The 24,234-nt window shown below is 56.0% G+C and overlaps 1 protein-coding gene across 14 annotated transcripts in view; it reads right to left on the reverse strand.

The window, feature by feature from the left end:
* Positions 1–24,234, reverse strand: part of ZNF536 (zinc finger protein 536) — a 430,531-nt gene that overhangs the window by 156,791 nt on the left and 249,506 nt on the right. For 13 of the 14 annotated variants that reach the window (XR_013356748.1, XM_077856554.1, XM_077856529.1 and 10 more), the window contains one exon: positions 7,076–7,228. The exons of the other annotated variant lie outside the window; for it this stretch is intronic. Coding sequence is in view for 12 of the 13 variants with exons in the window: in XM_077856554.1 (XP_077712680.1) it covers positions 7,076–7,228 (153 nt within the window). In the remaining variant the exon portion in view is untranslated. The remainder of the gene's footprint in view (positions 1–7,075; positions 7,229–24,234) is intronic. 14 annotated transcript variants of the gene reach the window in all.

The raw sequence follows: 24,234 nt of genomic DNA on the forward strand, positions 1-24,234 counted from the left end.
GAGGAGGGAGAAGCAGGCTCCATGCAGGGAGCCCGATGTAGGACTCAATCCCGGGTCTCCAGGATCGCGCCCTGGGCCAAAGGCAGGCGCTAAACCGCTGAGCCACCCAGGGATCCCCAATATCCTGGCTTCTTAAATACAGGCACCTGCTTTAAAACTTGCAACACCGCGAGGACCACAGTCCCCTAATTCTGCAGACCGGGCCTGGACGGGGCAGCCCTTTTGAAACCCGCGTCTTGGGGAAAGGATGTCTTGAGCTGTTCGCCCCCTGAATTAAGCAGGTTAGTTACGGGCTCTGGTGGGCTCCGCTGGGGAAACCCCTCACGGTATTTTAAAGGAATAAGACGTGGGCACAAACAACACACTTCTAGAAAAGAGACTTTTTGCCAGAAAAGACATCCTGGAATCAAAAAAAAAAAAAAAATCGTCATTTCATCACTGCAACAGACTAATGAATTACTGGAAACGTCTCACATTAGCGCAGCTAGCCACGGACACGTGGCACAAGATGTATATTCAACTTTGGGATAACACTGATAACTTCTCCCGGTCTCTGTACCATAAATTTTTAGAAATATATGACCGAGTGGTTTAATTAGTTCATTGTACCTATTTTTACACGAGCGCGTCCTTCATCATTCTGAGCCTGCCCTTTGCACTCCATCGGCCAAAGGAACCCTCGGCGTCCCGGGGACTTACTCCGGCACCACCCGACCGGGGCCGGCACCCAGCGGCGCCTCTCCAGGAATAACAGGTGGATTCACATAATTCTCCTTGGAAACCCCTTCAGCGAGCTTTTAAGGGGCGTCCCATGCGTCCAACGCGCACGTTCGTGTGTGGCGTGTGCTAAACCTCCAAAAGCGTTTCGACTTTTAGGTTGGGTGACGGGATATTTTCCCGTATTTGCATCCTCCACTCGGTATTTATTTAGTCTTCCTACATGTCTTTACTTAGTTAATACCAGGAGAGATAAATATGGTGGTGCCTTTGCAGCGAAGCTTCAGTACATTAATATAAATTGTACACTAATTCCCCCAAAGCATATATATGTTGTAAACCTGAAGACTTTTCACACAGCTGCTTATTGCTAAACAGTGCCTTGTCCAGAAGGGGACAATCTGTGTCTCTAATTGCTGTCACTGAAGCCGAGATTCATTATGTGACTTTCCCATTAAAATGTGAGCATTAATTTGTATAATGAAATATCACCCACTGCAGTGTTCATTAGCCATGCCCTACTGTATACGGCACATTGTTAGCTACCTAGAAACTGTAGTTAATTTCACTAATGGATATTTCCCTACTTAGTGTTTGGTAGGAAATTTATACTGTAACATTACCTCTTAAACTTTTAAGGAAATTTAAATTCAATCAATTATTTTCAACAAAAGTTTGGGATGTCATTAAGGCAGGAACCGCAAGGTTGGGGGGACTGCGCAGGAATAAAATGGGCTTTTAGCTCATCTTAGAAATAGGAGAAAAATGATAGGATTCTAGTTCAAAACAAAAAGGGAAAAAAAAATCATCTTTTGGGCAAGATCTTTTTTTTTTTTTTCTTTTCCATCATTATTCAGGTGGCTGTTCCCCCACTAAGGACAACAATACATGTTCTCCTTTTAGGGGGAAGAAAATTGCGAAAAGCGCCCGTTTTAACCGATGTATTTTTGGGTAGTTGACACAAGCCTGCTTAACTTACCCAGAAGAGGAAACAGAGACGCGCACCCGGTTGGGCCCGCTGACCTCTCACCCCCACCCTCCTCTATCTACCAGTTGGTGCTTGGGACGTTCTTTGAAGATGAAACAGGCTCTTTTCTAACCGGCACCAGCACTTTATCATCTCCTGATGTGCGGAGGCATTCCACCCCCCATCCCACCCCATCCCGCCCCATCCCGCCCCATCCTGCGGCCTTCCACACCTCCAGGGACCACGGTGGCCACTCCTCTGCCTCGCCGCCTCCCTGACCTCTCTGTGCGGATGGGGAAACTGAGGCACACGGGGTCGAGAGGCCTAGGCCCTAAGCCGTTCTGAGTTAGGGGTAAAGGAAGAGCCAGGGTGTACACTACTCCCCTTGGAAATCGCCGGGAGGCTGCGTCAACACACCGTGTGGGTGCAAGTCACTTCCCTTCCTCCCGCGGGTGATGGTGTGGACACACGCTGTCAGAGACATGCTGGATTAATTCCCCTAAAACAGGCCGAAAACATCCACCCAGGGAAAATAAAAATATTAAGTTAGCGCAGTGGTCAAGAGACGGGTCTGGGGTGCGCCCTACGGTCGATGCTGGGCAACTGGAAGTGGGACCTTCACGTCTCTGGGTGGGACCCGGAGGGTTCATGAGGGAAGGCTCATGGGGGGGGGGCTCGGCACGGCCCAGCCTGCGGTGACACCGTTCCTACCACCCTGTCCCTCCTGGCTGCATTTTTCCACCGCCAGCCAGCGGCTAGCAGGCCGTGTAGACACGGCCTCGGTCAAGAGGCAAGCGGACTCCCGGCCCCTGCCCCTAGTGGGTACACATCCCTTTGGGGGCACCCCAGGACACACAGCGGGTCCTAGCGGGCCAGGGAAGCCCTGTCTGGGAACAAGCCTGCCAGCCGGAGCCCACAGGGCACCCCGTCCAGTGGCTGCACCACGGAGGCGCCCGGCCCGCAGGGGTGAGCAGCGCTGGGGGGGCCCACGAGCCCACCCCGACCACAGCCGAGAGCCCTTGAAAACCACCTCTGGCTTCCCTGTGCAAATCCACTTTCATAAAGAGGTTCTCAACTCAGGGCCGGACCGGTGCATGCCGCACATCAAAACCAGATTAATAAACCACTCGCATAATTTGAGAGGGGAAAAAAAAAAAACTAATGAGATTTATTTTTAATTAGTCCCTGAACTTTCGTGCCTCCAAGTTTTCATGAGTGAGGTTGCTTATTACATTTCTCTACGATGGTCATTCCTGAGACAACAGGAGCCTCCCGGGGAACCCAGCACACAGGTGAGCCGCCCGAGGGGGCCCAGCCCGGGGTCCGGGGCCAACACGAGGGGTGTCACACCCGTCCGGGGCTCGTGGGTGGGCGGGGGACACACCGTCGTCAGACTTTCAGAAGTCCATCAGCACTGGGCCCTGGGGGCGGGAGGGAGGGGTCTCCCCAAGCAGGGGCCGGACGAGGGGCCCAAGCGGGAAAGAAGGACGTGCACGTCCAGGCGGCCCGTCGCGAAATGAGTGTCCGGCCTCGGCAGGGGGCGGCCGAGGGGACATCCCTGGGACGGCTGGTTTTGTGTGTCTGCTGGGCTGTGGGGTCCCCAGACATTCACGCAAGCGTGTTTGGGAAGGTGTTTCTGGAGGAGGTGAGCGTGTGAATGGGTAGACTGGCAAAGCCCCTCGGCCCCCCCAGCGTGCGTGCATGGGGGGGGCTGCACAGAACAAAAGGCTGAGTGGGGGAGACTCTGCGCCCCTGCCCGTCTCCCAGCGGGGACATCCACCTTCACCTGCCTTGGGACGTGGGCCTGGACTGCGACGGGTGCCACGGGCTCCCGCGGGCGCTGCCTCGCCGACTGCCCGTCCTGGGGCGTCTCAGGAGCCCGCTCCTCGTCACGCATCTCCCTGCACGTATGATGCATCATTGTGTTATACGTAATAACATGTCACAGAGGCTTAGAATACACCATCCGCAGCATCCCTCTGGACACCCCGACCCATCCCCTCTCCTCCCTGAGCCTGCGCCGGGCTGGCTGCGGATTCCGATCCTGGCACGCACGCTAGGACGTGTGATGGCAGCCTGGTGTGCCTGGGGCGGTGTCTGCAGCAGGGTAACGCGGTTCAGCCCGCCCCTCCCCCCTGCATGGGGGCAGCCCGTGGGCTGTGAGGGTCGTGGGGTCCTCCACGTGCCTCCCTCGGCCCCGCACGGATCTGGCTGCCGGGGGCGGGGGGCGGGGGGTGCAGCAGAGACGGCGCAGCTCCCGCAGGCCCCCCCCAACGTCCCGGTGTCCAGCGCCGCCCGCCTGCGGCACCTGCTCAGCCCCTTCCTGATGAACAGGTGCAGGGGGGAGGAGGGCCGTACCCGAGTTAATGTAGTGGGGTTAAAAAAGGAAAGCGGTTTGTGTCCGCGGGTGTTCTACGGTCAGGACGGCTCGTAAAGATGGAGTAGGACGGGAGGGCGCAGCCGATGCGCCGCCTCGTATCCCGACCAATTAAAACATATTTATTACACGCTGGATTTTTAAATGTGCTCATACGGGTCCATTACCGGAAAAACTTCAAAAGGCGGTATTTGGGAAAACGTGGATTCCGCTGCAGGGACTGCGGTCCGCTGGCCGCGCGGGGAGGAGGGCGAGGCGGGACGGGACGGCCCCGGGCCCGAGCCCCCGCGCCCCCCGCTTATTAACAAATAACTTGATTCTGGTTTTCGAGTCCTCGTGTAATCTACACTCGAACATGGGCGTAATGGATGTTTATGCGGGTGATTTGGAACGAGTAACACTTTCTGTTCCATTCAGACGCACGCCTATAAGCATTTTCCAAGTTCTTTGTTCTTTGATAAAAAGGAAATTGATCTTTATCTGGTTACCATTCTGCCTTCTAAACACTCCAAATGCTGTTTCCGACGGGGGGGGGGGGGGCTGGTGGTGTGATGTTTCCATGGCTTCTTTCATTTTCTCCCTTATTCTGGGAAGTTTCCGGAACGCCTCGTCTTGCTTCTCTCATGTCTCCGAAGACCACTGGCCGCCAGCCTCAGAAGTTTGTGAATCAGAGGAAGCAGAAATTTGGGGGGCAGCGGGGGCGGGGGGGGTGGGGGAGCGGGTAGGGAAATGCCGTTTCTCAAGCTTTAAAAGTCCGAAAAGCAGGACCCATTTGCTTCCGCTCACGTCCGGCAGGACTCCCGCCAGGTTTGGTCCTAATTTACCCGAAGTATTCACATGTGCTGATGGGCCGGCCGACGGGAGGGAGTTGGGCCCCGCGGGGTCGGGGGGTGCACGGTCCCTTTCTTTCCGGCAGGCCAGGGCAGACCACGCGGCGGGGAGCCACCCCCCGAGGAAAGCCTGGCCCCGGGGCCTCGGGACCGTCTGCAGGAAGGCTGCTGTCACAGGTCCGCCCGGCCAGGGGCCACACTCCTGCACACACCCCAAGCACGGGCGCCCCGCTGGACGGCCTCCCGCCTCCTGGCAGCTGTGCCCCTTCCTGCCCCAGTGGCCACCACAACCCCGGGGACCCCGAGAGACCCCAGGGGAGGAAAGTGGACATGGGCGTGATCCGAGAAGGCCCGCCCTCTGAGCTGCCTCGTCCCGAGCCCCGTCGCTGGGGAGGCCTCGCTGAGAAGGGGACTGTGGTGCCAGACTCTGAAAACGAAGCAGCCACCCCGTGTACGTGTCCGGCGGCGAAGCACGAAGACCCCTCGCAGAGGGAGCACCTGGGGAACAGGGTCCTCCACCTGCAACCACAGCCCGGCAGCCGACCTGCGGCCTCCCACGGGGTTGCGTGTGCAGGCTGCCTTCCCAAAGGGCCCTACAGGGGCTTGTCCCCTCCTCCGGGCCCCCTGGCACAGTCCAGAGATCCCGGGAAGAAGGTCGCTCACGTATTCTCTCCTCTGTTGTGACACGCAAGCTTTCAGACGCATCTCTGGCGTCCCTGCTACCTGTAAGGTGCCCCGGTGGGTCCCCGGGGTTCCAGAAATGACAGCCATCGAGCACACGGACAGGTTTGCTGCCCTCACATTCGACGTGGGGAGACGAACAGCGCACGGGGAAATGAACAACGGAAGTGAACAAGACAACTCCAGGAAGCGCTAAGTCTAGGAGGAGAATAAACAAGGGGGATAGTGTAGACCGGGTGATCAGACGAGGTCTCTCCAAAGAGCTCACGAGTAGGCCGAGCCCCAGTGACCACCTGGAGGAAGAGCCATCGCAGGCGGAGGGCACGGTAGGTACAAAGGCCCTGCGGCAGGCGCTGGCCCTCTGCACTGGGGGAGCCAGGAGGCGGCCATGGGGTTGGAGGGAGATGGTGAGGATGAAAACGGAGCAAGACGGGTCAGAGCCTCAAGGAGTGATGGAACCAGGTGCACAGTTTCAGAAGATCCCCTTTGCCCTGGATGACTGTGTGACAGACGTGCCCCGGGGCAGGGAGGGACGATGGTGATGCTGAACCGCGGCCCAGGCCGTGAATAAAGACGGCAGCCCAGGGCCCGCCGCCACCTGTTCTCAGGGCTCCTCTCGGCGTCAGGGAGATTTGCGGGCACCAGGTGAGGTTCCAGGTGTGGGCCTCCTTCTCTTTAACCGCACGCTGCACACGAGGCCCGCGTGCACTAAATATCCTGCACAACCCCGAGCTTTATTGATTCCTTGGGAAATAGACCACAATTATTTTTGAAAATAGATGGCATATTTGTCTATCCTCTGAAGCAGCTCATACTCCAATAGATAAAGTGTCAGGAGAAAAATCAAAGAAAATGGAGGTGTCCATATCTCAGATAGATTTTTTTTTTTTTTGTATTGGCAATGTGCAAACAACTAGCAGAAAAGCTAAAGAAGAAAAAGAAAAAAAACGACCGGGGGACAAAGCAGATAGACCTCCCCCCACCAAAAAAAAAAAAAAAAAATTTAAAAAGCCTCATTTCAAGCGATGAGATGGAAACAGGAGAACTGACCGCAGCAGCCCACCAGCCACTTCATGTCTTTGGGTAAGGGCACCTCGATTCTTGTTCGGAGCAGGCCCGGTGGAGAGCCCGGGGTGCAGGCAGGTGACCCCCAGTGGGGAAGGTCGGAAGGAGGCTGCTCCACTCCCTTCCACGCTCAGAGTCTGAGAGCCGGGCCCTCGGGCTTGGCACCTGCTAGGCCCCCGGTCAAGGTGGGGGCGTGAGGGGTCCCGCTCAGCATGCACCTGAGCCATGGGGGCACCTGCCGTGCAAGGACGCCGCTCGGGAGGCTGGCTGCAGAGCCGAGAGCCGGGGCGCAGGGCCCCTCGTCCCCGTGGTGCTGTCCCTGAGGCCCGTGGCGGGCGTGGGGGTGCCGGTGGCCACACGGAGGGGGGGACAGGGGGGGAAGGACCTGGCCGGGAGCACGGCCCCGCTCCACACTGCGCGCCCGGCCGCGCGTCTCACCTGTGTGTATCCGCAGGTGCACCTTTAGGTGGTGGGATGTCCGGAAGGTCTTCCCGCAGTACGGGCAGTCCTTCATGGCCGAGCCCAGGCTCCTGTCGCGAAGCAGCGCGGGCTGCTGGACGCCGGCAGCTCTCCCCGCCTCCTCGCCAATGTCTGCAGCGGAGGAGAAACGTTCTCACATCACTTCAGCACGTCAGAAGCTGTTCGCACCAAAACTGCTAACACCACACAAAGTTAAACATGTCAATACCACACCTGTCTATTTCATTCTTTAAATTTGACAGAATGCTGACAATTCATGTATTTTCTTGTTATTCTCTTAAATTATTTCATCTTTCCCATCATCATTTTAAGCGGCATATGGTACCTTTATATTGAACTGAATTAAACCAGAAAAGAAACAGCTGTGTCAGCAGCTGGTTAGATTTCTTCTTTTGCTTAGCTCCTATTAAATATTTCTTTTTTCCAAAAGTTTAGAAATGTTGGTGTTTGTTGAATCTGATTAATTTGTAATACGGACTAGCTGGAGAGCTCGCTATAGGCTCGAGATCACATTTGCATTATATCTAGCAACAGATGAAAAAAAAAAAAAAAAAAAAAAGACGTGTCTCGGCCGAGTCCCGAAGACATGCAGACATACAGCTATTTTGGGACAGGAAAGACAATTATCCACAACTGATCATTTCTTCCTTGTAGAGCCTGGTATCCATCGCTGGCTGCTGTAATCTTATGAAAGGGAAAAGAAAAAGTATGGAAATGCGATTCCACAATTAGCCCGTGATAAACATATAGTGACATATTCAAAGTCATGTGCAGAAACTCAGCTGCAAAACTCCCATAAACTTCGGGGAGAGCAGTTAAATCTTTGTGCAGCGACTTGAGAACTTCCCCTGTAAAGTATCAATACAAATTTTCCTTCCTGCTGTTATTTGTTATGTAACCCAAACCATTAGAAAATGGAATAAAATTTACATACGGCTGCCTTCTGCACAGAAATGATGGGACATAATAGTAAATAAAACCGTGAAAATATCTGGTGGTTGGAGGATATGTTACTGCAACACCCGAGGCCCGACATCACGCTGCCGGGGAGGCGACATCCAGGGAGCGGGGCAGGGGCCGGGGATCTGCGTCGCTCAGGACGGGAGGCCCCAGAGCCCTCTCCTCTGCACCCCCTGGGGTCCCCGGTGCAGCCCCCAGCCCACCCCGGGGCCCCGTTAGATCCACTAGGACAACAAGGGGACCTTCCGAGATAATAAGCAGACCTGTGGGTTCTGCAGAGAGCGGAATAAACAAGATTTGTACCTTCCAAGCAACGGAAAATGCAAATTGCCTCTAGTCCACAACATCCGTTCCCGGTGTTCTCTGCTAACAGCCAAAAGGGACAAGCTTCCAGGCCACGCACAAGACGGGGGCAATCGCACTTCATTCCTATTTGGAAGTTTGCTCCAAGCCACCGTGCAGACCCTGGGCTGCACGCATCCTCTCTGCGTTTGGGCTGACGCACGGCGATCGCGCCCCCCTGCGAAAGCCCCTCGAAGGCTCACTTCTGATCCCATTCTCTCCAGCTCCTCCAACCACCCTCGGAAGGGCCATTCAAAGGGTTTAATAGTCTTGCATTTATTTATTTATTTATTTATTTATTTATTTATTTATTTTGCCCTCATAATGTTGCACAGGTAGGAGGAAACGGGTCCGCCGGCATCTAGAACTCAACCCCCCCCACCCCACCCCCGCCGGAACCAGCTTTCTGGTCGTCCTCAGGAACGTGGCAAGGTGGCTACTGAGTCAGGGCGGGCAGGCACAGGAGGGTGTCGCCACTCTGCAGCAAACAGATGCCCCCTTGCAGTCACAGTGGGGCACCTCCATGGCCCCCAGGTGGACTCCACCGGGGGCTGCTGCCACCAGGTCGCGGACAGCCCCGGAGAACAGAGGCCAGAGGCCAAGCTCAACTCCACCATGTCCTAGGCTTACACAGCTGGGGATGCCACCTCCTACCCACCCTCTCACCCCAAACGTGTTGCATGTGTCCCCTCAGCTTTCCTGTGATGGGATCCTGAGGCCAGCCTACCCTCACAAAGAGCCGGATTAAAACCCTGCCAAGTGCTCCCTGCAACAGAGTGAAGATTCCTTATTTAAGTTAGGAGGCCCACAGCTGTCGGTTTGATTTATAAGAAAAACTAAATGCCCCGGATGTTGGCTTTAGGACAGAGGTAGTAGGGAGGTGCGGGCTCTAGACACTAAATTCCATGCAAAGGGACTCCCAGGTGGCTCCACGGTTGAGCATCTGCCTTTGGCCCAGGGTGTGATCCTGGAGTCCAGGGATCGAGTCCCACATCCTGGGACTCCCTGCATGGAGCCTGCTTCTCCCTCTGCCTGTGTTTCTGCCTCTCTCTCTGTGTCTCATGAATAAATAAATAAAATCTTTAAAAATAAATTAATAAATTAATTAATTCCATGCAAAGGCCCGCGTTGCACGATCGGCACGTGAGCCCCCTCCCCAACGTCTTCCTCCAACGGAGCCCACCGTGAGCAGCGGAAAGACGGAGCCGACGAGGAGAGTGGGAGGGGGAGACCGTGGAGGACACGCTTCTACTGTGGCTTCTGGTGAGTCCTTGTCCAGGGCCTGGAGAAGGCCCGTGTGCCACTCTGGAAGGTTCTACGGAAGCCGAGGATGAGCGGTGCCTCACTCTATGTCAGTCTAAGTGATGGCCTGTATCTGTTTCCCTTTTATCTTTTCTCCCTTGGACATGTGTGGCCCAATAAGAAGAATAAATTTGTAAGATAAACAGCTTTCTTTGCAGATTTTAGAGTCTAATCTTCGCTTTATGCAGAAATGGTGTTGTTTTATTTTGTTTTGTTCCGTTTTGTTTTTTTGGACGGCCAGGAGGCCCATGGCATTCGCTGTTAGACTAATCCAACTAGAAAAACAAACTCTGAGCTACGATGAAGGGGAGTTGTGGGTGGTCCCAGGAAGTGTCCAGAGCGGCTGGACGCCAAGGACGGCGGCGGCGGGGGGAGCCGGGCCGCACGGCAGGGCCCGTGGGTGAGCGGTGGGGGGCACCGGAGCCTGCGTGGGCAGGGGCAAGCACGGCGAGCCAAAGTCGGTCCAGCCACGCCGGGAAGCCAAGGGCAATGACACAGCTACTCTCGGACGCCTTCTCTACCCGGAGTCCGGGAGCACGGGTGGCGGTCCCTCTGCAGGACTCGCCAGGGGGCGTCCCCACCCAGGCTCTGCCGAGGGCCCCATGGCGCCCGCCGGGGATGCAACCCCAGGCCCGGTCACAAGGACCAGCCTTCCCGGCCTCTCCGGCCTCTCCAGGAAACAGGAAGAAAGGAAGAAGCATCGTAAAAGTCACAGCCATCATCCTTCCTGAGCCTGCTTGTGGATCAGTTCCAGCTTTTTGAAAAAAAAAAAAAAAAAATGTCCTTTTCCTACAAGCTGCACTATTTCTTTCTCCTGATCAGACACTTGCTCTACGTGGTTTGGGTGGAGGAGGGCGGATGTGTGCCCGGAGGTCAGCCCCAGACCCATCGTGGGCGCCTGCTTGCTCACCCATGGAGCAAAGCCGGTCAGTCCTGGTAGCTGCTAGGAGCGGGGGCGGCCCCAGGAGCGGGGCATCTGGCCGCAGGCTGGGTGGGTTCCGAGCCTCACGCGATGCGGAAAAGGTGGAGAAATAACTCCTAGGACCCCTGTCTCTTTTCTTGACTCTGTGAACTATGAGATCTAGTCTCTACGAGTCCATGTCTCGCAGGGCTGTTCCAGGGGGACACAGGCTGCATGTATGACCCTTCCAGGGTCTCAGCTTCGGACACGTGGATGGTTCACTTGTCCCCAACACCCTGCAAGCTTTCTCCTGTCCCTACGAGCAGAGATTGGTTTGCTAAAGAGGAGGGGATGGACCTCATCACGGCAAGCTGTGCGTCAAGTATATGCTATTTGGGGGCGAGGGGTCCTAGGACAAGACCTCCCTGCTTTGGCCATCTCCGGGTCACAAACCATGCCTTCCACATTTCCACGTGCTGCTGCTAACCCTAAGGCGGGCCCGGCATTCACAGGGGAGGGGAGGAGGGAGGAGAGAGGAGGACCCAGGGGGATGAGAAATGGCCCCGATCCTCTTAGGAGCCTCAAACTCAACCGAACCACAAACTGGCAGCCCTGGACAAAGAATCAAATGCTTAGGAAGACAAACAACGTTTCAGAAGGTAAAGCCCAAACACACGCAACGTACTGTCAGCCGCTGTCCGAATCCATCCTTGAAGCTGGCTACCTGCTGCACACGAGTAGGACTGAATTTACGGAGCCTCATTAGACACTTAACCTTATCTATCATCTATCTATCAGCTATCAATCATCTATCATCTTTCTATCTATATCTATCACCTATCAACTATCTATCAATCATCTATCATCTATCATCTATCAACTATCACCTATTTATCATCTATCGATCATCTATCTATCTTCTATTGATCATCTATCCATCATCTATCTATAATCTATCACCTATCTATCATCTATCAATCATCTATTTATCTATCATCTATCGATCATCTATCTATCCATCATCTATCTATCATCTATTGATCATCTATTTATCTATCTTCTATCATCTATCTATCAATCATCTATTTATCTATCATCTATCGATCATCTATCCATCATCTATCTATCATCTATCATCTATCAATCATCTATTTATCTATCTTCTATCATCTATCATCTATCTATCATCTATCGATCATCTATCTATCATCTATCTATCGATCATCTATTTATCTATCTTCTATCATCTATCAATCATCTATTTATCTATCATCTATCGATCATCTATCTATCCATCGTCTATCATCAATCATCTATTTATCTATCTTCTATCATCTATCATCTATTTATCTATCATCTATCGATCATCTATCTATCCATCATCTATCTATCATCTATCGATCATCTATTTATCTATCTTCTATCATCTATCGATCATCTATTTATCTATCTTCTATCATCTATCTATCATCTATCATCTATTTATCTATCATCTATCGATCATCTATCTATCCATCATCTATCATCTATCGATCATCTATTTATCTATCTTCTATCATCTATCTATCATCTATCATCTATCATCTATTTATCTATCATCTATCTATCTATCTATCTATCTATCTATCTATCTATCATCTATTTCTCTATCATCTATCATCTATCTGTCATCTATCTTTCTATCTATATCTGGAATGTAAAAACTTATATTAATGAAATAAATTGGTGTTTTAAGGGGCGATCTCCCCCCCACCCGGTGATCTTTAAACATTGAGCTTCCAAGGTACGTACTTAAAACAGGCTTGTTTGCCAAGAAAGCTGACCTGGAGAGTCAGGAGGCAGCATGTTTTCCTTCTGGGTTCCTAACCCGGCCTGTCCTAAGTAAAGCGCTTCACCCCCACCGCCTACCCTGGTTCCATCTGGCCCAGAGGACGGCACCCCTGACCCTTCCCCTCCGGGTCCTGGAGTCCTGCAGCGCCAGAAGAGCTCCAAACCCACCCCAGGCTGTCTTCACCCACTGGCCTCTTTGGGGCCTTCATTCACCCAGCCAAGCCTCAGGCTGAGCCAAATAAGGAACCAGGGATGGGTCTTAGAGAGCCGGGAGGAGAAGACAATGAAAGAGACAGGGCTCCTAAGTCTCTCACGTGCCCCTGACCTTCCCCAGCCTCATTTGCACCAAGCTGAGACCAAGCGACAAATCCTGGCCAGTGGCCGGAGGTGACACGGAGGAGGGATGGTGCACGGCCGCCTCCCCCTGGACCCCTCACCACAGTGACCTTGAAACACATGGGTGGGGGCGGCAAAATCACAAACCAGAGGATGGCGGGTCGCCGAGACTCCAGGTGGTCGGCAGCCGCCCCACGCCAGACTTTGCATGGAAGAGGAAAGAGAGCCACGGAGATCCGCAGGGGGAGGCCTCGCCTGCCCTGGTCCCGCAGGCAGTCCCATGGACAACCGGAACGAGGCCGGGAACAAGAGCCAGGGAGACCAAAAAGGACAGAGGGAAGCCCGACAAATGAGAGCAGAGAGGGTTCCTCTCAAAGCGTGCATGTGTGACTGTCCTCGCTCCATCCTGCCAAGGCGGCCTCACCCTTCACCTGCCCAGAAGTATATTTTGCAAACATTTCCGTTAAAAAAAATTTTTTTTTAAACTCTGCTGCTGCTGCTGCTGATGATGATGCTGAGTCCACGCGGCAATGGGAGAGTTAGCCCAGCAGCCTCAGCTGGGTGGGGTAGGTGTTGGGATCCCTGAGCCCTTACTACTTTATGGCATAAAATGCCGCGGCGTTTTAATTTCTGGGGAACTTCTTGTGTAGCAGAAAATGCATTTTCCCAGGTGAGTTGTGCAGTTAATTCTGAGTGTCTGCCTTGTGCAAAGAGCATCTCAAAAGCACGGCTCTCACTTCATCAATGAAGAAGAAAACTACGCGGGGAGTCGAAGGGGTGAGCAGAACACCGAAAAATTGCATCTTTCTTAATTTCCTTGCCCGCAGATAACCACCGCTTTACACTCTTTCCAGGAAATAGCTAACACCTTAGAGAAAGGTCCGAAGGAATGTGTACTTCTTCTCAAAAGCTTTACGCTTCCCCTTATTTTGAAAACTTTAAAATTAACAGAAGCCGGATAAAACAACGATGACCGGGGGGGGGGGGGGGGGGGCGGCGGGGGGGTAGAGACTCCTGGTTCGGCGAAGACTTCTTTTTATTTTAAAAAACGACTTTGCCAATTAGTAGTACGCGCAAAAATTATAACATTCCCGTAAATAATCCCACTTAACTCTTGGGAGACAAAACTCGTGTCCCGAGTCCGTATGAGTCTGGTGTCTCGGGTTCATCGAAGCTCCCTGTTATGATGCCATATATAGTCATGTTAGACAGTGAGGCATGAATATGGATTGGCCAAAGTATTTGTTTAAATAGAGAGCTATTTTAGAAAAGGATGTCCACTTGTGCAAGGCCGCAGCCAGTTCCCGTTGGGCCCTCAGGACCAGGGCCCGGGGCCAGGCTCTCCGCTCGCTCGTGAGCCGGACTCCGTGAGTGGAGGTGGAGAGGGGAAGAGAGACCATGTTCTCCGTCGCTTCCTTTTCTCACCTTCGACCCACACACGGAGCCCCGTTTGCTTTTGGCGAGGTAGGGTTTCCGGAATTGGGGAAATAGGGTCATTAAAAGGGCTAAAATTCGGAGAGGAGAAAAAAATATATATAAGATACTGAGGTCTCAAATAGCTTCTCTAAAGCAACGTTTTGATGAGTTAAGTGAAAATGAATCAGAAACACATGGATTACATTTCCCTTAAAATACACAAGGGCTTCAGAATCGGGCACCGCGGGCCAAGTGCGTCCTGGGTTCACGGCGCCCAGAGCCCTCTCTCCAGGGTCCGCGGGGGAGCGTGCGGGACAGCCCGACCAGGGATCGGGCCACCGGTGGGCTCTGTCCCCGACAGCACCCTGCGCAAGCCGCCACGCGGCCGGCTCCCTGCCCTCGGGCCGCAGGCTCTGGTCCAGTGAGCGGCAGCCACCCAGGACAGGGCCTGTGGGGCGAGGGCGTCTGCAGGCTCCGGTGCCCTCCGGTCCCCTCCGGCCGGCTCAGGAGGCAGGTGCACCGGCCAGGCGGAGCGGGGAGGCCGCGGGGGGACAGCCCCAGCCCCGCCGCTCTGTAGCGGGGCCCCCACGGTGACAGCCCCTCGCGCTCTGCTCCCCTCGGGTGCTCCCGCCCGCGTCCACCTGCGCTTCTGCCTTCCCTCTGGCCCCAGAGCCCACGCGGAGATAGCCTTCAGGCTTCAGTCCCCAAGCCACCTCCTGCCACCACGCTGGCCGCAGGCCCCCGCACCCTTTCCCCAGTCGGTTCCCTCGCAGCACCTACGTCTCACCGCTGCAAACTCACGGCCCCACATATAGTCGGTCCCCCACGCCCTGCCCGAGCCCGGGCGTCACACCAGGGTAGGCCCTTGGCCGCCGCGTGGCCTTGTAGCTCCGCACGGGGCAGGCACCCAGCTTGGAGCAGGAGCGCCATGCGTCCTTTTTGCTTCATGACACATTTCCAACAAATAGAGGAATCGAAGGAGGCAAGCAAGTGGAGATTCAGAGGCCAAGATCAGTCCTGACTAAGGAGGGAAGTTGCCTCCAGCAGCCTGGGAGGAACCAGCCCGGGGCACCAGCAAAACACCAGAAAGGCACCCCCTTCCCCCAAGGGCTCAGCACCTTCAGGGTTGGAGTGTGCGGGAGGCCAGGAAGGCTTCCTGGAGGAGGTGGCCAGCGGGGTGGGGTGCAGGGGATCCCCAGCTCCATCCCCCATCCCCATCCACGGGGAAGGAACCACAAACATTCACGTAGAATCAGCAAGGCCACGACAAGTGCACTCTTCTGCTTGGTGGCTCTTGGGGGGGAAAGCGGACTTTTTAGAAGATGGAGTCAAGTGCCCACTTTCCAGCTTTCAAAGGAAGATCCAGCTGGCGTGAGAAGGACCTAAAGAGACCTTCGTCGATAGAAGAACACGGTGAAACCAATAGTTTAAAAGTAATCTGCACCCCAATTACCGCCGTAAGCATCGCGAAATATTTGTTACGCCTTCCTTTTTTCCGTCATTTAAATTAAGTACCCCTTCCTTAAAAAAAAAAAAAAAAAAAACTATAGAAGCCTCTACTTTCAGTAAAGCATAAATTCCCAAAAGATTTCATCATAATTTATTTTCTTTAAAAAAAAAAAACAACTATAGCTTTTAAGATCCTCTTAAGATAATTTACAGCCCCCTCATTTATTTATGGGGGGGGGGCGGGGTGTTGGGGGTGGGGAAAGGACTGGAGACGGCTTTGAGGACCGGGCGTGTTTCAAGGAGTTCTTACCTACGTGACACCCAGCACAGGCTGGACTGGTCCTTTTTTTTTTTTCTTTCTTTCTTTTTTTTTTTCTAAAATGCACTTGGTCAGTGGCCATAACTTGTGGGGCCGCGCGAGTTTCCTCGGGGGACTCGAGCACGCGGAAAGGAGAAGGCGTGATTCGGAGATAACGTCTCCCCTGGAGACATGTTTTGCCATATTCTTTTTTAAACAAAGAAGACATCTTAAGCACCTTGCAATATCTTTCATTTAATCGTTGGCAGAAGGCAAGTCCCTGATGAACGCTGGCCTGTGTCTTTCTCTTTAACCAGCTGAGTGATCCAAGCTTTTAATATAGCCGTTCCAATTATTGTAAAAGTCATCTAGTACCTTATAACCACAAATATTGACAGTTTATTGCACAACACATTCCTGACATTTGAAGGTCACACCATACATAATACATACTCTTTTATAAAAGTGTCTGGAACAAAGAGATACATGATAAGCAATTACCTCTCCCGGCTCGTATGTATGTACGGTTCCGGGCCGACTTGAGGTTGCTTCGGAGGCACATGCACCATTTTAAATAATCTATTAAGGCGGCATGGAGGCATTCGTGATGGATAATTATGAAATGGCTCGTGGACACGCCGCCGTCGGATTGGCTGGCCGGGGCGTGGGGCCCGGGCGAGCCTCCTCCTCCTCCCCTTTGCCGCGGAGAGCCCTGCCTCACTCCACACTCGGCTTTCCCTCCCAAAAGCCACCAAGCAGAACAGAGTCACAATATGTTCTTGTTTTTCAGACCGGCCCGCACGCAGCTCAAAGGAATTTTAAAAATCCACCAGGCCTGCTTCAGAGGTGCCCCCCGCCGGCCCTGGCCTCCCGAAGTGACCACAGGTCTGGTCGCACGGCCACCGGGCCGCTCGGGCCCCCCACCCACCCCCGGGGATGCTGGTGGCAGCCACATGGAGGGGGGGGACACGGACGCGGCTGCAGGGCCCAGGGGAAAACCAGAGCGAGGACGGTGCTGCTCCAAACCGCAGTGACCAGGCAAGGCCGTGGGGACCTGCAGGGAAGCACTCCGCGCACGAAGGTGCCGCGCACCGCCCCCCGCTCCGTCTTGTCCCCCTGGGTCCTTCCCGGCCCAAGTCTGATAGAAACGCTCCGGTCGTACATTAAGCAGAAATCGCAGTCCAGAGGGTTTCAAGTCAAAACCAAGCTCCGGCCATTCTTAGGAGCGTGGGTCTGGGCGAAATCACACAAAACCTCTCTGAGGTTCGGTTTCCTTATCTGCAAAATGGGGAAGGGGCCGGGGGCAGGCGCGAGGATTCAGAGCGTGGCGCCCGGTGGTGCGGGACATGCTCCAACTAACGGCAGTTTTTAGCAGGAATGTTGCTGGGGGGGATGGCACGGTGGGGACGGCGGAGACGTGCGGCTCCGGGGCCCTGCCCTCCCCGCTCTGGCCCCGGGCTGTGGAGCCAGGCGCAGGCCACAAGGTCCACGGGCCCGTGCCCCTTTCCTGAGAGGTCCAGGGTGGGGCGGCTTCTCCAAAGCTCTGAACACCCAGGCATTTCTCCCAAGTTAACGGCGAAAAGCAATTCAGTGTGCAGTTGAGCTTCGCATAGATGACGATCTTTAATCACAGATGAAGCGGCAGGTCATTAGAACCTACACTAGCCTCCCTTCCAAACCATAGCAGTGGCTGTTGTCAGAAGAAAACAAAAAACAACAACAAAACGAAAAAATACACACACACACACACACACACACGTATATATGCATATACATACAAATACATACGTGTTTTTTTTTTAGAACTGTATTAGAATAAATAATCGGCAAATTCTCAAGATAATCAAAAGGGCTTCTTGCGAGAGTGGTTTTATTTTGATTCCCAGAACGAACGCCCTGAAATTTAAGACACGGGACCAAAATGATTTCTACAGAGATGACGTGTTTATTAGCATTAAATCCCGGGGAAGAGGGCCTTCCTTATAAAGACACATTTTTGCATCTGAAAAGCATGCACATCAGAACGTGTGTGTTTCTTTAAGAAGCTATTCTGTTTTGGAGGGTAGCGGGTAGGATAGGGCATCACGTGACCAGGAGGTTGCTATGGTAAATATGCATTTTTTATTGAAGAGTAAACAGTGGCAGAAAACAAGTGTCAACTGCCAGCCCTGAAGTTACTGCCATTTCTGAGCTGCACCGACTTATCGAGCCCTTTCGATGTGACGACCTTTATCGGGGAAAAACGTTATCATTGAATCAAAAATCAAAAAAAAAATTTTTTTGAATGCATCCTGAACCTTTGAAAAGCTTGCGGTAATAATTACTTTAGATGACATGTAAAAATTAGCAAAAAAAAAAAAAATAGGAAAGAAAGAAAAGCTGTTCAGTGCTCTGCTCATCGGGGCGCACAGATCTTTCCGGAGGTCTGCTGTCCAGCTGGTGGGTCTGCAAAGGGCAAACCCTTCGGCCGGGGGGTTCCGGCCTCGAGCAGAGGGACTCACGGCCCAGGGACCCCGCCGCCCATTGTCTTGGTCATCCCGGGCGAAACAAAGCCAGAGGTGATGCCCTGGGGAACGGCCGTCCCTGTCCAGCGTCCCCCCTCCAGCCCCCCGCAAGCCGCTGGAAGGCCGTGGACGTCTGCAAATGTGGCTACGGCACTTTCTGCAAAGTTTTCCCTGTTTTCCTCCTCGTAGGAACGGGGAAGAGCCTGACAGTTCTTGACCGGCCGCTGTGCTTGCGTCTGACACCCGACGGGTGACCTTGGCAGCCCCGATCGGGCCGCGTTACGCAGCTCGCAGAGCCCCCGTCGCGTCCTGAGCGGGCCCTCCACGGCTCTTCCGGCCGGGGCAGCGCCTGGACTCTGTTCCTCTCGGACACCAGCTTTCCTTCCAGCCCGTGCCTTGCGGGGAACAAGACCCTGATTCCTCCTCCTCCGCATCTGGCACCTAGTAGGTGACACATCGCCATGCACCCACCCCTGCTACGTGTGCGTGACGGATACGTGAAGAAACGCGTGGCCCTAGCTCCAGGCAGGACTTGGCTTCCCGGGTAGCGGCTTCTAACGGGAAGGTCAAGTCTGCTCACTCGTCCTTTGATCACAGATAAAAGTATCAAGTGTTGGCAAATTTCTCAAAGGGAACTTTCCAGACTCTGGGAATCCTGCAGACGAGTCCAAAGGAATCTTGACCAGGGGCAAGGAACAGACCCGGCAGGAGGAGTGTGTCCTCCGAGGGGCCCCCCACCCCGGGAAGGAGGGGGTCGGGGAGAGGGGAAGGGGGCGCAGCGGGCCGCCCCCCCCCCCAGCGTGTGCAGAGACCGCCCGGCCGCCCGACGGGGCTGCAGCACCTCCGACGCTGACGTTTGCTGGACTCCAAGATCCGAGTTCCGTTCTCAGCTCCGCGATTCGTGAGCTTTCGTTTCCTTGTTTGCACGACGAGCTAACTGGGTAATGGCACTTATCCCGGAGGAATCGGAGCGTCTCGTCAAAGAGTGGGGTCTGCGAGGCCTCCGCCCGCCTTGAATCCTGCAGGGGGACCGACCCCGGCAGGGCAGGAAAGTCGCCGGCTGCCACTCCCGGCGCCGTGTTTGCGGGTGTTTCCCTGGCCTTGCCCGGCCTCCAAACAACCGTTGGCAAAGTGGGACTAGGGGCGCCTACTTTGCCATCTCTTGTGAAACCAAATGAGATCATACGAGGAAAAGAAAAAGAAAAAAAGTCATAGGTGGATTCTGAACTAACAGTCGCCTCTCCCCAACCCGGATCCCAAATACTCACAGCACAGAAACCCAGGAGAAGCACAGGGAGCGGTCCATACGGCGGGATCACCGTGGGAGCCCTTCAAACGGCCGGCCCGGCCCCCGGGACTTCCCAGGAGGACGCTCATTGCCCACCTGGGAGGATCATTTCCCGAGTGCCAAGTGCCTCCAGCCCCTGATGGGGGGGGGGTCCATGGACGAGGCCCCATCACGCCCACATTTTCTAGTTCCTATGCCAGAGCCTATTTGGCACCTGTCCTCAAGGCACTGCCCAGATGTGACATGTGGATTCGCTCCAAGTGTCCCTTTGGGGTGAGCAGTGGGGGGAGGGCGGGAGGAGGACCCCCAGGAAGGTGGAGGATTGGGATGACGGGGATAGAGGAGCACCCAGTGTTTGGGCCGCACGGGCCTCCCCACCCTGGGCTCCGTCCGTCCACGGGGTGGCTGGTATTCAGGGCCGCGGGCAGCTGCCTCTAAACGTCTCTGCCCTATGTGCCCAGTGCAGCCCACAGACCCTCTGACCAGCGGGGCGCTGCCCTGGGGAAGTCCACCCCGACACGGAGAAAGAATTTCAAGCTGTCCTTTGGGCCCAGCGCAGGGACCTGGGACTGGTCTCTGAGCTACGATCTGGGCTGGAAACGTCCCTCGACGATGCTCAGGGGCCACGGAGACGCCAGCCCCACCCGGGCCTGCTCTGGATCCGTCAGGAAGGGGAGGGCAGCCCCAGAACATCTCGAGACTCCCGAGCCCGTTGGCCCTCGGAGGTCACCACATGCGGGCCCACGCGCCGGCCCCGCTTCCTCAAACACAAACCCCAGAACCGCAGGCCCACTGCCTCCCTCCGATCTTGGTTAATCAGATCTGGTTCATCTGGTTAATTCTTGACGGTTCAGCCCCAAGGTCGTTTCCTTGGGGAGATGTCCTCTGGCCTCCCCAGCGCCCCAGGTCAGGACGCCCACAATCCCAACCAGAGTCAGGGACTTGTCCACGTGCGTGATGCCTGCCTAATTTCTGACTCCCCCACCACCCCGCGCCCCCGTGACGGTCGACCCTTGAAAGGCCGGGGTGGGGGGGGGCTTTCCCACCTCGATGTCTCTGGGCACAGAGCAGGTGCTCAGTAGGTCCTGAGCATCGCGTCAAGGGAGCAAGCTGGTCGCTTCCTTACGTGCTTCCCGGGCCTGCCCTGCAGGGCACTGAGCACAGGTGCAGGCTGGGGGGGGTGCTCTCCCCCAGGGTGCAGGCCCTCGAGGGTCTGGCCCCAGTGCAGCCCCCGTCCCTGCTCCCTCGGCCGCCATCAGCCCAGCCCCTCCTCCGGGGCACCGGGCACCTGCCCCAGGCTCCCCTCGAGACGGGGCTCGCTCACCAGGCCCCCCCCAGCCCACTGGCTACTCCAGACTGTTCACCCTGGTGCTCGCCTGCCCCCGCCAGCACCCAACACCCGTCCACGCAGACCCCAGCCACCCAGTATCGTTGTGCAGCACAAGGAGCCCTGTGTCGGGGGAGGGGTGTGGCGGCAGGTGGGCACGACCCCGGCGACAGGGCGTTGGGGGCACACGCGGCATCTCAGGCCGTCCGTTCTCCCGCTGACTCTCGGGCCGGAGGCGACAGTCTGCCCGGACACATGTTCCCAGCACGTGCATCCTGCACGCACTACCTCCCGTCCGTGAGGTGCTCCCTGGACGCTCCCGGGCCCCGCAGGGGCTCCCAGCCTCCCACCCCCACCTGTCCGCCTCCCGGCTCCCGGACTCCCTGCTGGGCTCGCCCCCCTCACCCCAGCGGATCTTGGGTCCGTCTGCTTTCCCGCGGATCCCCAGCCTCCGGCCAGGTGCCTGGCACCCAGTGGGCGCTTGATATTTTCGGGATTAATCCCGACGGTTTGACAAGGGCGACGCCACTTTGCCGGATGGGATCCCGGCGACCCCTCCTTCGCCTTCCGTGTTCCCTTTGGAGGCTCTTCCGACAGGGACACTGAAGGTGCTGCTGCGTTCACGACGCGCCTGGTCCTGGGATGCTAACCTCCATCCCGCGACCGAGAGACACAACCGCGTGCGACAAGGTTACTCAAGACTCCTGCCCCTTATCCGCTGACTTCTCCTGGGGGGAAAATCGTGCAGGAATACATTTCCTCATCTGTATGTTAAAGCACGGTTATAATCCACCTATCGTGATTGCAATTTTGGGAATCAAAACGGAGATCCAAACAGCAGTGTGATCTACATTTTAGCCACATATATTATAATAAATTAAGTCAAAGAAAGAGCTGTGCGGTAACTCTCGCTCTCGTCCTTTAAAGGCCCGTAAGAAGGGCGAAGCCGCCCAAGGGCCACCGCTGCCCCGCGGCCTGGCAGGGGAGGTTCCGGAGCCGGGTGACAGGTGACAGCGGTACCCAGGCCTGCACGCTCGGAGCACCGGCTCCATCAGGCTGCACACCCTGGGTTCCCAGCCGCGGTGAGGCTGCCAGCCATCCTTGGCCAGGGGCGAGCAGAAGCTTCTGGAAAGAAGCAGGCAGGGTCGGGGACACGATGGTGCCAGAGCTGGGGATGGGGACCCAGAGACACACAGGACACAGTGCTCACGACCTTAATGACCCCGGCCCAGGTCCTATGGGTGCCGGGGCCTCTGCCTCACGTGGGGACAGCCTTCAAGCGTCCCTACTTAGAGTTTTCACTTGCTACATTTCAACACGCTTGGATCTGGGGCATGGCACCTGTAGCCTGCTTGGAGCTGCTGCAGGAAATCGTTCCTTCCCATCTGTAGGGTCTGCAGGGTCCAGAGAGTCCACAGGGTCCGCAGGGTCCACAGGCTCCACAGGGTCTGCAGAGTCCACAGGGTCCACAGGGTCCGCAGGGTCTGCAGGGTCTGCAGGGTCCAGAGAGTCCACAGGGTCCACAGGGTCTGCAGGGTCCGCAGGGTCCACAGGGTCCGCAGGGTCTGCAGGGTCTGCAGGGTCCAGAGAGCCCACAGGGTCCACAGGGTCTGCAGGGTCCAGAGAGTCCGCAGGGTCCAGAGAGTCCACAGGGTCCACAGGGTCTGCAGGGTCCGCAGGGTCCACAGGGTCTGCAGGGTCCGCAGGGTCCACAGGGTCCGCAGGGTCTGCAGGGTCTGCAGGGTCCAGAGAGTCCACAGGGTCCACAGGGTCTGCAGGGTCCAGAGAGTCTACAGGGTCCACAGGGTCTGCAGGGTCCGCAGGGTCCACAGGGTCCGCAGGGTCTGCAGGGTCTGCAGGGTCCAGAGAGTCCACAGGGTCCGCAGGGTCCACAGGGTCCAGAGAGTCCACAGGGTCTGCAGGGTCTGCAGGGTCCACAGGGTCCGCAGGGTCTGCAGGGTCCAGAGAGTCCACAGGGTCCGCAGGGTCCAGAGAGTCCACAGGGTCTGCAGGGTCCACAGGCCAGGGGAGCAGCAGCTGCTGGGCTGGGCGGGGTCACCTCAGGCCCCAGGCCCTTGCCTCCCGCTCGTACCTGGCTGCCCCCGCCCTGCGGCTGCCAGACACCCCTTCCACCTCTAAAGACGGCCTCCGTAACCTCGGTTGGGCAAATAAGGAAGAAGCCCGCAGCCTAATTCCTGTAATCACGACGGGTCTATTATTTCAAAGCCAGCCGTGATTGTGGGGTCAGGTGCTCAGAGGGAGAGGGACAGAAACGTACTTTAAAGTGATAGCAAATATCCTTTGATTCTTTGCTATGATACCAAATTGCATCCAGAGACGCCGAAATGCGCGCTCGCGACCATAGTCGAATTTCAAAGAGGCCTCAGCAGGAAGGGCAGTGATGAGAGAGAGAGAGAGAGAGAGAGAGAGAGAGAGAAGGAGCGAGCGGGGGCGGGGGGGCTGCGACGTTTAAAGACCGCGTCCCGGGATGGACGGGGCGGCCGGCCGGAGCCCAGGGGACGCTGGCACTCGCGGTGCCGCCCTGCCAGCCCGGAGGCCTCGTGCCCCCGCCCCCGCCGCTCAGGGCCTCCTCCCTGCCTCGTGCCCAGCCCCGGCCTCCCCGCGCACCCCCAGCCCCAGCCCCGCTTCTGGACCCTCCTACGGCAATGGCAGGTGCTCCGGCCTGCTCTCCCAGTCCTCTGCGTTTGGATGCCCGCCTGCTTCCCAAGAGCACCTGCCGGTCCCGTCATCACCCACAAAGCCCAGCGAAGGGCTGGCCCACGGAGCCACTCAATAAACCCACGGTGGGTGACCTTTCCATTGTGGAAGACGCCGCTTTTATCTCCTCCAGGGCGTTCTTTGCGGGGCTTCCTCAAGGAGAAAAGCAGATCCGGCCAAGGAGCTGAGACACGGCCGACCTTCCGGCCTCGTTTCTCGCTGCGTCGGGGCCCCCGCATTTGCCCGCAGGAGCATCACTGCGCCAGGCAGCCTGCGTTCCGGGGCCCTGCTCTGTGCTGGGCGGGGGGCGGGGACAGGGCGGGGGAAGCACGGGGCGGCCGCGGGGTGCACAGGTCTCCCTCCGGGCCTCGCTCGCCCGGGACACGCAGGGCACAGCAAACAGGTGGCAGGGCCTGCTTTCCCCGGCTGCCCTTGCCCCTCTGGGG

The sequence above is a fragment of the Canis aureus genome, chromosome 1, assembly GCF_053574225.1.
Source record: "Canis aureus isolate CA01 chromosome 1, VMU_Caureus_v.1.0, whole genome shotgun sequence".
NCBI classification, from domain to species: domain Eukaryota; kingdom Metazoa; phylum Chordata; class Mammalia; order Carnivora; family Canidae; genus Canis; species Canis aureus.